At 43.8% G+C, this 17,111-nt stretch overlaps 1 protein-coding gene and 1 long non-coding RNA gene across 2 annotated transcripts; one reads left to right on the top strand and one right to left on the bottom strand.

The window, feature by feature from the left end:
* The first annotated feature begins 5,320 nt into the window (after positions 1–5,320).
* Positions 5,321–7,352, top strand: LOC109704966 (leucine-rich repeat extensin-like protein 5). The gene is made up of 2 exons (XM_020225728.1): positions 5,321–5,476; positions 6,615–7,352. Exons 1-2 carry the CDS (start codon positions 5,321–5,323, stop codon positions 7,350–7,352), a joined length of 894 nt encoding a protein of 297 aa, XP_020081317.1.
* A 5,017-nt stretch (positions 7,353–12,369) lies between these two features.
* LOC109704967 lies at positions 12,370–14,309 on the bottom strand. The gene is made up of 2 exons (XR_002214557.1): positions 14,251–14,309; positions 12,370–12,562 (listed from the first exon to the last, which is right to left on the bottom strand). It is a non-coding gene; the product is annotated as an uncharacterized LOC109704967 (long non-coding RNA).
* Between the last annotated feature and the right edge of the window lie 2,802 nt (positions 14,310–17,111).

Here is a 17,111-nt window from a genome sequence, read left to right as displayed (position 1 = left end):
CTGCAACGTGTCGGGAACGGTCTCTCAGGCCAGAGACCGGTCCCTCGCTGCGCGACAGAATATCAATGTTCGCGGAACCGATCTCTCATCTCAGGGACCGGTTCCTCAAATTCACACAGTGAACCTTAAGGGAACCGGTCTCTCAACCTCAGGGGACCGTCCCAGAACACATAAAAGTTCAGTAAAAGGGTTTTAAAACAATCTAAGCCTTCTGAACTTATTACAATTAAACATCTTCACCATAAATCATCTATTCTTCATACCTGAAGTGCGAGCTTTCCGAATGAGTCTTTGTTCTTCAATTTGAATTTTTTCTTCAAACTTCCGCGATCAACTCTTCAAGACTCCATTCAACTTTACGAAATCCGCCAACCTATAAAATCCTTAACAGAATGTAATTTCACTTGCAAGTTCACTATACCACACTCTCTCTACTAAATAGAGGATATAAACTTGACATGTAACATGTATATCTTAAGCATTCAAAAATTCATTTATACATTATCTAGCATGAATATGCATGAATTTTTATTTTAAAACATAAGAAATAATATAGGAGGAGTTCACCCATTTCGGTGAGGTCAGGCCCACCGGATACTCCTCGAACTCCTTCGTTTGCGCGATCGGAGTTGCCTACTAGTCTCCTAGCACCCTAACAAAAATTCTAAGAGGGTTAGGAGCTTCGAACGAACACCCCACGAAATCTCTCAAAAATCACTCCATAAATAGGTAGAAATAATCTTAAATGGTGAAAAACTCTTCCAAAATTCCAATGGAGGTTAGGATATTTCAAATCCAACCTAAAATGAAGTTTGGAACCATTAATTAAGTCCCAAAGGCTTAAACAAGAGAAAACCCAAATAGAACCCTAGTTTTTCAAAAACTAGGTTAAACTTCCATAAATCCTCCCAAAACACAATAAAAGAGAGCAAAATTGCTACTAACCTTCTTTAGAGCTCCAAACCAAGCTAGGATGAAGCTAGGGTTAGAGATAATTCCTCAACCAAGCTCTATTCTTCAAGTCCAAGGTCCAAGGGTCAAGAACCAACACCCAAGAAAAAAGAGAAGAAAGAAGAGATTAAACCTAAAAAATCCACAAATCTAAGAGGAGAAATCTAGAGAGAGGAAGATGAGAGGCTTACCACACTTTTTCTCTGGTTTCAAGCACAAGGAACCCAACATGGTGGTGTTGGGGTATATATAGAAGTGTACAATCCCCAAAAAGCCCCTCAAGAACAACCAAACTGCAGACTACATTGCGTACCAGTACTCAAAGGGGAGTACCGGTACCCGGCACCCAGACCCACAAAACCCAAGTGTCGATCAAGCGGTCTAATTACAGTGAACCGGTACCGACTCGATGCAGTACCGGTACCCGACCTCAGCACCGGTACCCGACTCTGTACCGGTACTCAACACCCCTCAGCTCAAACCCGAGAGCAACCCTCTTGGTTACGCGTCGGGGTACCGGTACCTCACTGTGGTACCGGTATTCAACACCCAAAAACCTGCAGTTTTTAGATTTTGGTGCTAAGTACTCACGCTCGCTTCACAAAACGTGAGTAATAGGTCGGTATACAGTCTACGACCCTCAAACACACCAGGAATAGTTTTAAATACTATTCCGACACTGGAACCTTGCAATTTGCTAAAGTTCAGTGTACTACATTCTCCCATCCTAAAAAGGGGTTTCGTCCGCGAAACTAAGAAATCAAATACCTCAAAGCTCCATCTAGGAAAGATAGGGATAGCGCCCCTGAAGCGCACTCTCCAACTCCCACGTGGCCTCGCGTTCATCGTGGTTGCTCCAAAGCACCTTCACATAAGGAATATCGCGATTCCAAAGCTCCTTTACCTCATAGGCCAAAATCTTCATAGGCTGCTCTTCAAAGCTCAAATCTTCTTTTAGCTCCAACGACATAGCATCCAAAACATGAGTTGAATCGAAAATATACTTCTGGAGTACCGAAACATGAAATACATTGTGCACTCCCGATAGGTTCGGTGGCAAAACAAGCCGATACGCTACCGGGCCTACACGCTCTAAGATCTCATAAGGCCCAATAAACCGACGGCTCAACTTTCCTCGTATGCCGAATCTTCTAATCCCCTTCGTCGGTGAGACCTTCAAGAAGACATGATCTCCATTAATTTGGAATTCTAATTCTCGTCGACACTTATCTGCATAACTCTTTTGTCTACTCTAAGCCGCCACCAACCATTCTCGAGCAAGGCGAACCTTATTTTCTGCTTCCTGGAGCACATTAGGGCCTAAAACCAACACCAACTTCACTCCAATGAAGAGGCGATCTACATTTCCGTTCATAAAGTGCTTCAAACGGTGCCATCTTAATGCTTTTTGATAACTATTGTTATAAGCAAACTCTGCCATAGGTAAATACTGCGGCCACCCGCCTTGGAAGTCTGTCACACAAGCCCGAAGTATATCCTCAAGAATCTATATAGTGCGCTTAGGCTGTCCATCATTCTGAGAATGAAAAGCGGCACTAAAATCCAATCGAGTGCCTTTAGCGTCATGCAGATTCCTCCAAAAGTAAGATACAAATCGGGGATCTCGATCCGACACTATAGAAGTAGGCACTTCGTGAAGTCGCACAATCTCTTCCAAGTATACTTGTGCAAGCCTCTCTCCCGTCCAAACCATGTGAATAGGAATGAAATGAGCCGATTTCGTCAACCTATCCATAACTACCCAAATAGCGTCATGCCCGGCTTGTGAGCAAGGCAATCCAACAACAAAATTCATGACAATCTTCTCCCACTTCTACACGGGTATAGGCAAGCTCTGAAGTTTTTCCGCGGGTAGTCGATGCTCAGCTTTTACCCGTTGACAAGTCAAGCATCAGGCTACAAACTCTCCAATGTCCTTTTTCATTCCGGGCCACCAATACAGTAACTTCAAGTCCTTGTACATCTTTGTACCTCTCGGATGTAGAACGTAAGGTGCACGATGAGCTTCAAGAAAAATGTCCTCTTTAATCCCCAACTCCGCCGGCACGCAAATTCAGTTGCGGAATCGTAGTAACGCTTAATCATCCACAAGGAAATCAACGGTATATCCATCAGTGATCTTACATCTAATTCTTTGCAACTCAACATCGTGAACTTGCTTTTCCTTTATCCTTTTCAATAGGGTAGGTTGTACCACTAGTGAAATTAACCTCAAAGGTGTATCAGGAGCCACTACCTCCAACTCCAATCATTTCATCTCTTCAATTAACGGTGGTTGCGAGGCTACGAGCATTGCCAAATTCTCCGTCGACTTTCAACTCAATGCGTCTGCCACTACGTTAGCTTTTTCCGGATGGTAGAGGATCGTCAGATCATAATCCTTGAGAAGCTCTAGCCACCTACGCTGCTTCAAGTTTAGCTCCTTCTGTGTAAAAAGGTACCTCAAGCTCTTGTGATCCGTGCATACTTCATACCGCTCGCTGTATAAATAATGACGCCATAGCTTCAATGCAAAGACTACGGCTGCTAATTCCAAATCATGGGTAGAATAGTTCTTTTCATATTCCTTCAATTGGCAAGAAGCATATGCTATTACATTGCTATCCTGCATCAAAACACATCCCAATCCGTTAAAAGAAGCATCACTATAGATCATATACCCCGCTCTAGTAACTGGCAATGTCAAGATCAGGGCGGTCGTCAACCGTTCTTTCAACTCTTGGAAGCTTCTTTCGCACACATCATTCCACACAAACTTGGTGCTTTTGTGCGTGAGTCGTGTGAGGGGAGTAGACAACTTAGCAAACCCCTCGATGAACCTCCGATAGTAGCCGGCTAGACCGAGAAAACTCTGAATCTCGATAACATTAGTCGGTCTAGGCCAATCCTTGATTGCTTCAATCTTCCTAGGATCCACGACTATACCTGCTCCCGAGATCAAGTGTCTCAAAAATGCTACTTCGTGGAGCCAAAATTCGCACTTTCTCAATTTGGCAAAGAGCTTCTTTTACCGAAGCATTTGAAAAAAAAAGTATTAAATGCTCTTTATGCTCCTCGTCACCTCGAGAATAGACCAAAATGTCGTCGATGAACACCACGAAGAATCTGTTTAGATAAGGCTTAAAGATACGGTTCATTAGATCCATAAAAGCTGCCGGGGCATTAGTGAACCCGAACGGCATGACAGTAAACTCATAATGTCCATACCGTGTACGAAAAGCCGTCTTCGACACATCCTCAAACTTGATTTTCAGCTGATGATATCCCGACTGCAAGTCAATCTTGGAATACACTCTTGATCCTTGTAGTTGATCAAACAAATCATCAATCCTCAGCAACAGAAACTAATTCTTGATAGTGACTTTGTTAAGCTTGCGGTAGTCCACACATAAGCGAAGTGATCCGTCATTCTTCTTGACGAACAAAACCAGCACTCTCCAAGGCGAAACGCTCGACCGGATGAAACCCTTGTCCAACAAATCCTGTAATTGTGCCCTCAGCTTCTTTAACTCAGTTGGTGCCATCCTATAGGGCACTTTTGAGATTGGGGTAGTTTCAGGGACAAGATCTACCACAAACTCAATCTCCCTATCAGATGGCATACCCGGTAGCTCTGTTGGAAACACATCACAAAAATTTCGTACCACCGGAATATCCTCGATCCTAAGGGCATCATCATCCCTCAGCATGACACTAGCCAAATAGGCCACACAACCCCTCTTGATCAACTGCCTAGCTCACGAAGAGCTACTCATCATTGCAAATAGCGAACACCGATATCCCTTGTAAACAACTTCCTCTTGACCCATTCTCTAAATGTCACCGTTCGATTCTTACAATTGATAGTGGCATAGTACTTAGTAAGCCAATCCATACCTAATACCACATCGAACTCTCCAAGCTTATGCAACGTCAACATATCCACGGGCATAATTCAATCCCCTACCCGAACAGGGTAACTGGGGCAAAACTCCCGAATATCCAAAGTGTGGTTGGGTACAACTACTCGTCTCGGGTGCAACATAGGTACAAATGGAATGCGATGCAACTCGGCAAATAGCCGATCAATAAATGAAATCGATGTACCGGTATCAAATAAAGCTCGAACTCTTATGCCATTAATTAAAATGATACCTGCCATAACTTCATACGCTGCTGCTGCCTCCTCGGTCTAGGCCGCATACATGCGCCCACTCGGAGCCTGATGTGATCCCTCAGCCTGACGCTGAATGGGGGGTTGTCCAGTCGGATAGTGTGTCGATGGAGTCCCCTGGCTCGGAGCTGGTGATGCAGGTGCCGACGCAGATAACGGCGCTAGGAGTGAACCCCTCGGGCACTTAAATTGGAAATGGCCGGCCTGGCCATAAAGGAATTACTTGCTTCCATGCTGTGGGCACTGCGGTGGAATATGGGGACCACAGCAGATCACACAATATGGAGCCTGACGACGATCAGAACCTCCACGCTGCGCAGAAGAGTCGCGCCCTCGCAACTAGCCCCTCGGGTGCTTTGTTGGCCTCCTAAAGTGCTTCTGGCTACCACCCTCAGCCACTGATCTCTTTTCTTTTCCTTTGTCAAAACCTTCTCTGCGCTCCTGAATAACCTTCTCGTCCTTCTCCACAATGAGTGCGCAGTTCACCACTTTCCGGTACGTCTGCAAGTTTGACGACTGAACGAAGCGGAAGATCGACGGTCGAAGGCCCACCTCGAAAATACGGGCCTTATCTTCATCATCCCTCACAACGAAGGGTACACAGTGCAGGAGTCGGGAGAACTCTCGCTCATACTCGGCTACGGTCCGATCTCCCTGGCGCAAGTTGCGCAAATCTCTCTCTATTTGGCGCTTGACACTCTGCGGAAAGTAAGTTGACAATAAGAGCTCCTTGAACCGCTTCCACGTGATCGCCAGCAAGTTGGTGTTGGGATCATCCCGGATATCCATTCACCAACGGTAGGTGTAAGGACTGAGATTTTTGCAGTGTAGCTAAACTCTCAGTTGATGATGTTTTTGTGTGTAATTTAATTACAAAAGCACTCGTCAAGTTTCGAGCGAAAACGAGTTAAAACGGAAATTCTACGGGATTTCCAAGTTTCACTTAAAGTGAATAGTAACTCGATTTTCCGGAGAAGCCACGGTGTGAAGTTGGCTTCAAGCTCGTATCGGACTGTGTTCATAGCAGTCCAATAGCTCGTTTCGATCGGTTCAGTTGTTCTGGAACCAATGACGCTGACGAATTTTGAGTTTGACGCACGGATTTCGAGAAAATCCAAAAATACATGTTTATATGTATTTATGTGTGTGTTTCCTTCTATTCGAAGAATGTTGGATTTTGTCGTGAATCCGTGGTCGATCAAGACGAAACGAAATCCGCACTTTTTTCTCCGCGCGATTTCGCACTAGCGCAATCACGTCGTAAATCTACGGACGATCTGCGAGATCCGCGCGTGATCGAGAAGTTCGTGTTGCACTTGCAGTCGGATATTTTTATTGTACCGGTTCACTGAGACCACGGAGCTTCAAGTGCATTTAATCACTTGAGGACTCGATTGAAATCTGATTTTAGGTTCTCGCTTAGTTGCACACTTATAAGTTAGTTTCTAGGTTGGAGTCATCAACCCTAAACCTACCTTGCCTACCCCAGCACCTCCCCCACATTCCCGCTGCCACCCTTGCGCACCCCCGCCACCTGAGCACACCGCCTGGCGCCGATCTCTCCTCTCCACCCACTCTCAACATCTTCTCCATCTCGTCTCCCAATCCTCCTCCTCTCGTGTGGAAAGGCCCCGGCTGGCCTCCACACGACCCTCCCCGGATCGCACCGTGCTCGCTGCGACCGTCCCCCGCCGACTCGCGCAGCGCCCCCCCGGTGCCCGCGCTGCGCTCCTGCGGCTGCTGCACCCCAGGCCGATCCTGTGGACGGGTTCCACAAGCCGCTCTAGCGGCGCCCCTATCCCGGCCTAGAACACCTCATTTCGACTCTCCGTGCCCGGCGCCCTCCCCGCGCGGCGCCCCCGACGCCTGCGTCGCATGTGCCTCTTCGGACCAGCCGCCGCCCAAGCCGAGCCGCATTGATTCTGTCGTCTCGTTCCACGCCCTAGGTCTCACCCCGCCGGCTCGAGGCTTGCCCGTTCGCTTCCTCCCCCTCTGCCTTGGACCCAGCCGCAGACTCCCCGACCTCCCGCCGTCGCCGGCCGAAAACCACCCGACCCCGAGCTCTCCCTCTGCCGGCTGTCGTTGCTCCGCCCGACGCCGCGCGCTTCTCGTCGCCAACACGAGCGTAGCACGTCCTTACCTCTCCCCCGGCACCCGCTCCCTGCCCCGCCGCGGTCCGCTGCCAGCCTGGAACCTGCCGCGCAAGTTCCCGGCAACCCCGAAATAGGACTTTGTTTAGGGTGTTTTTTGTTCTGGTCTTCGAGCCCTCCCCGACCTCTACGAAGGAGCACGAACTTCGGCAATGCTGATCATCGTGCCTCACCTTGGTTACTCTGTCGGAAGGGCCCGTTCCGCTGGCTTGCATGTCGCTCCATTAAGCTTTTTGGGCTGCGTTTCGGGTTGTGCTGTTTTCGGTGATCCGACCTGTTCCAATGCTCCGAGGTACACAGGGTGACCGCGGTCCAGATTGCTGATCACAGGCTCACCTTCTTTTTGATCAACATTGCCCGTTATCCGTTCGACGCGATCTTCCCTCGACTTGCCGCTGGTTCGCTGAACCTTCGGTTGGCTCCCGCCTTCCCACCGAGCCGCTGTGACTGATCATGACAGGGGGGGGGGGGATCATCGGTATAACTCGAGACCTCAATACTTCTCGCGACTCGATAGCCCCAGTTACGAACTGAGCCGCTGATCGCTCAGATTAAACATAAAATGAGAATTTATGTAATAAGGTCTTTATGCATTGTGCTTATGCGTGCTACTGTGGCAGGTGGAGTGGTAAGACCGGCTAGCTGTTGTCCATGGTCCCTTAGCTTTGCTGAAATGCGTAGTCGATTCTTGCTTTGTGCAAAATTCGCCGAAAACCGCGTTCGGTTCGTATATCTCCGAGCGTGTTTGGTTGCTCTAGTTTGTCGGGCTGAGCCTTTGGCTGTCACCATCTCATTGTGGTTCGATAGAGGGTGACGACGGTGTCCCGTCGAAATAGAACACCTCCGGAACCGCGGAATTCGTATGATTATGCCGCATATCGTATGTTTGTACCTCAGTCGCTCCAAAGCACCAAATTGATCTTGGGCAGGCGGCGTACTCGTCGCACGATCGGTGAGTTCGGGAACATTCTTAGTGTCCCGATGACTCCCGTGTGTTTTCGACTCGTGAGTTTACGTGATCAGTTTGGGAAACCGATTCGAGGATCTTGTGGGTTGTGAGATAGTGCACTTCCAGGTGAGTGGTTGGTTACGACATCCGTTGAATTTCCGTAGGTCCGTCGAACTGTCGTACCCAGTGTTCCGACACCGACACGTGACAGGTGGTGCTTTCGAGCTGTATTGGTGAATCGTTCACCCTTCCTCGTTATTTATATCAATATCGTAGGTCCTACCATTCAATTGATTTATCGCTTTATCGTACCGTGAGCATTGTATAGTGGATAACAGTAACAGATTAACTCTAATGATCTCTTTGAACTGGTCCAGGCAACACATCACTCTCTCATGTGTTCGATACTGTATCGGTTTCGTCTTAAACGCCCTGCACTGTCTTCGGCCATGCACGGTCTCTTTTGCCGATTTTCGTTGAGCATATCAGCATGATTACACACACTGGGGTTATTCTAACACCAGGTAGTTTGGCTACCAACCAAGGGGTACGTATCCAGATAGTCCGTCGGACGCATGAATACTCGCATGTCTGGCCTGGACAGCAACGCTTGATCTATCGACCAACAATATATCTTTCTTTAGATTGGTTGGTTGACTATTCCACCTTTGACCAATCTGAATACATTGAGTTTTTTGGTTACAGTATAGTTTATTCTTGCTTCATTATTAACGTTCCTAGCACTGTACTTGCTTTTACTCAATATCAGTCATATCTGTTATAGCTATCTACTGTATCATATCATAATCATATCTATACTTTGGTTTATCTATCCCTTGTTTCCGTGATTACGGCTTGTCCTCGTGGCTCTGCGACCCACGAGAAAACCATGGTTGCGGTTTCTCACCCCCCCATTCCCCCCCCCCCCCAGGTGACATAACGAGCAGCACTTGATTGGCCTTGACGAGAGGAATGATCTAGCTAGTCTGTAAAATCGCCACGGGCTGCGTTGTATTTCTTTCCCGCCTTTAGTAGTCATTTAAATAATGGTTCAGTTAGCTGATCTTTATGATTGTTTGAATGTTGGTGATCTAGTTTTGGTAGATCTGTCGATGTTTTCGTTATTTATGCACGTGAACTGAGGTTTGTGAATTTGGATGTTGATTTTATGGATATCGGATTTTCTTGTATTTATATATCGTGGTTTTCTACCCCTCGAGGTAGCTGGTTTTCAAAACAGAGTTTTCTTGTGGGAAATAGTTTTAAAAAGGTTTTCGAATGATTTTCATGATGAATAAATTAGAGTTTAAAAATAAAAGCTTCCGTGTGGGGAGCACTTTTAAATAGGACGATTGTTGTACTGTGCATTGCATCATCCAGCGCCTAAGGAGTGTTTAGAGGCATGCATCATTTTAAGGATCGTTAGCTGTATGGGAATGCATATCATGATTTGGTTGCTGATTGGTAAATGTAGGTTGTGGTTGAGATCCTATTGTATAGCTGGTACGCCGTGCAAATACAAAGGAGACTCTGTCCGAGTGGACAGAGGAACTTTGTATTTGTGGCGGGTCTGTACGTCGCGTGGGCCAGGTTGAAAAAAAAAAATGGCACGTTTTCCGCAACTCTGTTTTTAAAAGGCTTTTAAAATTGGCCCCGGGGTGTGACAGTAGGCCTCGCCGTCCAGGTGGTGAGTGCCGAGCGAAACTCTGTCCCGCTCCTCGACAAAAGTGTCATAAAATAACTTCTCCATGTGCATCAACCATATCTCCACTATCCAATGGTCTGCCCTTTCTCCGTTGAAGATCCGGGGATTGCACCTCTTGAACTCATTGAGGCGATCCATAAGCCGATCCCGTTCCTCACCAGAAACCATCATAGGGAAAACTGTCCTTGTCGGGGGCACCTGAACCGGTGCTGCCGCTACGACCTCCTCCCGAGGCTCAACGCTAGGCGCTGCTCGTGAAGTACCGAGCGCGGGTGACGGTGCCTTCGTCGTCGCATCCTCAGCCGGTGCAGGTGGTGTGGGATCCTGAGTCTCCCTAGCAGCTGTCTGCTGGAGTAACAAATCCTCCAGTCGCTTCATTCTTGCCTCATGTCGGCGTGCCGCATCGGCTTGTTGCTGAGCCGCCGCTGCTTGCTGCGGCACCAAGTCCGTCAAGACAGAAAGTTGGTTCCTCAACTCACAGACCTCACTAGATCCGGAGGTAGCTGAGGTTTCCACCTCCTCAAAGTTTGCCGCCGCGTCTGCTCCAGCTGACTTAGAGCGAGTCGTCGGCATCGGAAGCTACAATAACATAACAAGCGTAAGTTAGTAAAACCCATGCTATCGCAACCCCACTCGAGCAAAATAATATCCCAATCATGCGAAAGTAATGAAGTGAGCCTCACAGATGTTACGTTGTCGGCCACCAACGTAACCTTCCACGAAGTTAGGAGTTGCACACTTCGATTAAACTCTAACATTTCAGAGTTAAATTAAAACCCAATAATAATACTTTCGCTCACAAGTCAAATAGACCCCGTCTCTCACGAATTTATTTTCTATAGTCCAACCGGCCTAAGGTTTGCTAGGTCTACTAAGACTCAACCCTAGGCTTTGATACCAATATAATCTATCACGTCCGGGCCCTAGCGGAAGCCTGCCTAGTGCGTGCCCAGACCAGCCATATGCCAAAAACATATAAGACGTCTACAACAAGAAGATGGAAATCATACAAGAACATAACAAAATCTAGCATGATATCAGAGTATGAACATAAACTACTCTCTAAAGACAAGTATAAGAAAGTGAAATAACTAAACAACAATAATCCTCAAATACATACATAAGGGAATCCATAAAAATAAGAGCTAAATACAAACATGGCGGCCTCTATACATCAAGAACAACACGTCTCTCCAACTAAAACAAAAGGAGAGGTGACCATCTAGCAGAAACTCCGAGCTAGTCTAGCTAGACGCGACTCCCTTGCCTCGATACCTAGCCTCTCCCGCAGTGGATGGCTCTGTAAATAAAATCATCAACAAAATGGGAATGAGAACTATTAGTCAATAGTTCCCAGTGGGTAAGCCGCCGATATCAGCGAATTACACCACTAGGTCACCGAGGTATAAGTAGTAAATGAGCATAACTAAAGAAGTAACATGATTATTGAGCAAGTAATAATTTACTAAACCACTATGCCTCCAATTAGCATGATGTTTAACATGTAACGAAGCTCTCAAACATGGATGAGCATGTTCAACTAGTATGCACTATCTAGTAGTGATGGTCACACTATACTTTTAAATTTTATTGTTCAATTCAATTAGGACCTACAAAAGTGTAGTCTGCCTTGCGCCGTGCCTAGTGGTCCAATGTTAGTCAACATACCCCCTCTAGAAATCACTACACCAAAAGGGGCTTTAGGGGCAATTGAAAATGCCGGAAAATGTGTAAAAAGTGCCAGCAAATGTTTTTCCCGGTATAATTTTGTGGCACTCGTAAGTGCCGGTTAAACGTCAGTCGGCAATTCTTTTTAGGGCACTTCTTGTCAAATGCCAGTAAATGATAAAATACCGGCACTTTAAACTGCCACCTATAAGAATCTATAGTGGCATTCAGAAATGCCGGCTAAGACATCTATTTCGGCATTCATAACTGCCACTATACATTTCTATAATGGCACTCAAAAGTGCCGGCTAAGACATCTATTTCGGCATTCACAACTGCCACTATACATTTCTATAATGGCACTCAAAAGTGCCGGCTAAAACATTTATTTCGGCATTCACAAATGCCACCATACATTTCTATAATGGCACTCAAAAGTGCCGGCTAAAACATCTATTTTGGCATTCACAATAGCCATTTATTCATACTTTCGGTAGCATTTTTTGCTGCTAGCAACAGAGATATAATTATCATTTCCTCTTCGATGAAAAAAAAAAAGTACCAACAAAAAGATGCATTTGTGATGCATTCTTATGTTTTGCAATCACATGAATAAGAATTTATGCATTATCAACAAAATAACAATTAACTAGTAACAAATAAATATCTCATGCATGTCAATACAGAATATTATGAAAAGTATGTATACACATGCAAACAACTTCGAACACAATAAGTTTTGAATAAGCAAATTAGAGAATAAAAACATAACTTCACAAACTTTCAAAAAGTATCATATATTCAACATCCATATTAAACCAAAAAAACTATCAATTTAGTCCCAACAATCAAATAGTAATAGTATACTCCAAGTACATATCTTAGTTATAAACAAAATGAAACAAAATGGAGCCTTGCAATTGGTCCACATGCAGATTTCTTCAACTTCTTAGTACTAAACATACCTGCATAAGAAAAAGATAAAAATCTATTATATAGTGAAACAAGAAAAGATTTAGCGTACTATCTCTAACCTACATTAGATGATAAAATTCTAAGAAGAAAAAAATCATCACATTTCTACATTCAACATATAGAACAATAAATATAGAACAAATAAATATAGAATCATCATATATTTTTCTAGTTTTTACCAGACAAAAAAAAAGGGCCATAAAAAAAAGTTAGATTGAAAACACTTATTAGTTTCACTTTTGACCAATTCCAATTAACACATTGGTAGAATGTAGATCAAGTATCAACTAGTGGTTTTTTGGCCAATGATAAATTAAGAAGCAATTGGATTCATAAATTAACTAAACAAGAAGGAATTAAGTGTCAAGATCATACAAAAAATTAACAAAGGGTATTAAGAATTCCACAATCAGCGAACTGTAATGATATACTTTGAAGTTTAATTTTGCCGGCGGGAAGTTGAATAAGATTTTGAATTCAAAAATAAAAGCTTCAACTTTTGAACTTATAATTCTAATATAGTAAAAAATAGTGCCTATTTTGATTAATAGCGCAGTTCAAACAGTACTATTAATCAATAGCTTTGATATATATTTCGATCACATGAGGAATTTGATTACATGAAAAATAAAGTCCAATGTCATTTGCCCCATATTGAATTCTAATTGCCTCAATCAATTAACATGAACATAGGTTCGATCGATAAGGACGAGGTTCACTCAAAACCAAGCCTGTAGCTCCAACAATAGGTTAGCAAAATACGAATCGAAATTCGAATTTGCCGAAGCAGTACATCGAATTCAAACTAGACATCGAATTCAAACTAGGCTTCTTAGTACTTCTCGAACAATAGTGTTTAATACATGAATCAACAAAGTAATGACAAAGTAATAAACAAATTCAAACAATTAGCTAAAAAAAGAAGAGGAAAAGCACAAGGGATGCTTAGTTATAATATCTAGGGGAATAATTTCCAAGTACAACAGTAGGGTTGGTCACTAGTATAACCATTACTTTGATAAAGCAAAATTACTTTGATAACGCAAGGCCATCAAATCATAGGAATTTGTGCAATGATTTTCCAATGAATGATAAAACTGCACATCCCAGTTATTAAGAAGTACTACATGTGAGGAAACTGAATCATTTTGGATCTTCAGCACCCATGCAAGAAAATAGTCTAAAAAGGACTGTTGGAGGTATGGTGTTAATCATTTTAGATCTTCAGCACATCCCAGCCTTAATGAGGAATCGGCCAAAATGTTTGAGCAATCCAATCACATTTCAACTCTTTTCACTTAAACAAAAGGCCTCGACCCACTGCGGCACTATGGGTTCATCTAATCCGCAGCATCGAGGCATGAGTCTGGTCCACTTGGTTAATAATAGGCTTGTGACTCTTCTTTGTGACATATCTAATCCGCAGCATCCGCAACATATTGAATGCTTATGACTCTTCTTTGTGAAGCAACATTGTATCATAGTGAGGCCGACAGTAAGGCCAAGAGTATTTAATACATGAATCAACAAAGTAATGACACCATCAAGAAAAAGTAATGACAAAGTAATAAACAAATTCAAACAATTTGCTAAAAAAAAAAGAAAACCACAAAGGACAAGCATCAAGAAAAAAATAAACCGAAGGTGCAAGAATAATAGTGAAGAAAAGAGAACCGACCCAATCTTAATTACCCAAATCCCCGTGTAACTGGCTTAACCTTTTCACTGGCTTAACCTGTATTAGGATAAAAAAAAGTACTCAATATAAGGTCAAGTATTATGTTCCTATCTATCAAAGGAATAAGGTTATTGAATTTTGGTAACTAAATTTAGATGTTTCGTTTATAATAAAAAATATTGAGGTCAATAATTTTCAATATATACAAAATTATTTAATACATGTCAGTTTGGATGTAAATGTGTATACTTACAAGAGAGGATGGCCAAGCAATAGATTTTCTTGCAGCATCACGTATCTTCATCATACCATTATAACTCCTAATCAAACTTTCTGTAGGTATCATTACTACCTCAATATAAATCTCCCAATATTGTTGACCTAACCTTTCGCCTCCTACGATAGTGTCACGCCCCGGGGTCCATTTCAGTTTAAAAACACAGCGGAATTTTTTTTTTTTTTTTAAAACTGACAAACCTGACCCCAGGGTATGCCAGATCCGCCACAAAATACATAATCCACTGTTAATTCACACGGACAGAGTCTCCCTGTATTGCACGGTGTCGCACAGTACAAAAGTACAACCAGGATACAACCACAACTAGATGAATAAAGATATATACATTACTTAATTCACCATTCACATCCAGTTTTACATCAGTGTTTAAACAGAAATCCACGAAAATTCTTTTGAAAACTTTCCTACACGGAAACCTTTATTCTTAAAAAAACGCTAGCCACGAGGGGTAGAAGCCTTTTATTTACAAATTCAAAAATTCTTTTATTACATTTATGAAAATCCACATATTCAATGTAATAAAAAAATACTAACCATATAAGTCAACTAAGCTCTATATCAACATAAATAATAAGGTAAAAGCTAAACCAAATAACCTGGTCGGAAGATTAACGACCGCTACGTACGTGCTCACGTTCGTCTTCAACACCATCGCCTGATAACTGAAAAATGGTGGGGGAGGTTGAGGAACATGTAAACATGTCTCCCTCCCAGTGAGGTACCGCAAGCCGATGAAGGTGAGGAGTACTCACCAGATCAGGAGAGCTAAACAACAGTAACGCGTCAGTGAAATACAATAGAACAATAGTAAACGAAAGGAGATGTAGGAGCTGACAAGATGAGATGCAGGTAAATAAAACAGTAGCTACAATAAACAGATAAGGATGTACTGGAAATAAACACTACAGCTACTGTATGCATGCGTCAACTGACGATAACCTCAAAAAATACCAATCTCGCTGCCCTATTGGTCCGAGGACCTCAGCCATGCCAACTGCTCAACCTGTTCTGCACCCTGCAATGAAGCCCCTGGTCAGAAAACATGTACCTGACCCTCGCAATGAGCCCCTGGGTCAGAGCATATACCCTCGCCATAAAGCCCTGGGTCACGGGTTGGCAATCCAACCAATTTTCGCGAAAAGAACCCCTCTTGCGGTGGAATCAGACGCCTGGTGTTCGTGAAATGCGTACCTGCAGTGGCGATTAATGTATATGCTCAAAGATCATCATCAGGCAACTAGCGACAAATCCAGCCCTCAGGGCACAACCGACCGTAATAGAGCCATCAGCAACTAATCGGCTATTATGTCAAGATAGAATGTAGCAACTCGACGAATAGTCATGATAATCAAAATAGGGGACCGCCCCCAAATCCAGATATAAGTGAACAGATAAGTCAACTCTACTTAAGCATGATATCAACATGGAAATAACGTGAGTAGAGGAATGCAGATATAGTGAACAGAATAAGTCAACTCTAACGCCCAACCAATATCACAGATATAGTGAACAGATAAGTCAACTTACTCCTAGGAATGATATCAACATGGAAAAACTGAGTAGAGGAATGCAGATTATAATAGCAGTGTGCAAGGCTCAACACTTTATATCAAGAGATAATATTATATAATATATTATATGCCAGTAATAACGGATAAGACAAAGGTAAGAAACCATCACCGAGCCGTCACCACAGTACCGACGTGCGATCGAAGTACCACCTGTAGGATGTCGCCATCTGTCTCTTGATGCAAAATGTCAACTGGACTATAAAGGTCCACCGGGTTAGTATCTAACCACAACTAATAGACATAGTATCACAAAAAATAACCACAATCATTTCCGAAGATCGGTTTCCAAAATAACGATTACCGTAACTCGCCTGAAATCCGAGACAACCGGCCGGCGCCGTCGAGACCCACTAAGTGTCCGAAACTCACCGACTCGTGCATGAGTCACCTGTGCCCAAAAAACTCAATTTGCGATATTTTTGGCCAGCAACCAATGCTACACACCATACACAATATAGCAATATTGTACGAATCGGAGTTCCGAAAGTGTCTTTTCGACACCGGAAGCCAACCGATCGCTCACCGTCATTTCTGAAACTCTACGAAATTGCGCGAAGTGACAGCCAACAAGGCATCGAGGACCTACAATAGCTCACGAGAGCACGTCGGAATAATCTAACCAAAACCGCGTGTCCGTCGGCGGTATTTGCAAATCGCACCGGAAATACATTTTCGATCTATCGGCAAAGGTCGGGGCTTGGACAATCGTCCAGATATCACCCAAGCAATACCATTGTGCAACAAGCAGCCGCACCACACAGAATTGCATAAAAGCCCTTCCAAATACCCGAAATAGCTTTTTCATCTGATTTCGGTGCTTTATGACGTCCGTCTCACAAACTGGGAGTCATTTCAGCGAAACCGAGAACTTACTGACAGTCGGCGTCGCGAGCAGTGCTCACCTTTTGCGAGCAATTCCGGCCAATTGGGGACATTTTCGCACGGAAATCGAGGTACGAGAACTTGTCGAAATCTAGTTGGTAATCCTGCGC

Source organism: Ananas comosus, unplaced genomic scaffold (assembly GCF_001540865.1).
Source record: "Ananas comosus cultivar F153 unplaced genomic scaffold, ASM154086v1, whole genome shotgun sequence".
In the NCBI taxonomy this organism is placed as follows: Eukaryota; Viridiplantae; Streptophyta; class Magnoliopsida; order Poales; family Bromeliaceae; genus Ananas; species Ananas comosus.
This window is presented reverse-complemented; position numbering and strand designations above follow the sequence as displayed.

Excerpts from the sequence above, each read along its gene's own strand:
- LOC109704966 (XM_020225728.1), top strand. The coding sequence starts at position 5,321 with ATGGCCGGCCTGGCCATAAAGGAATTACTTGCTTCCATGCTGTGGGCA. Across the intron at positions 5,477-6,614 it reads CCTCGCAACTAGCCCCTCGG|CACCTCCCCCACATTCCCGC; the intron begins GTGCTTTGTTGG and ends TGCCTACCCCAG.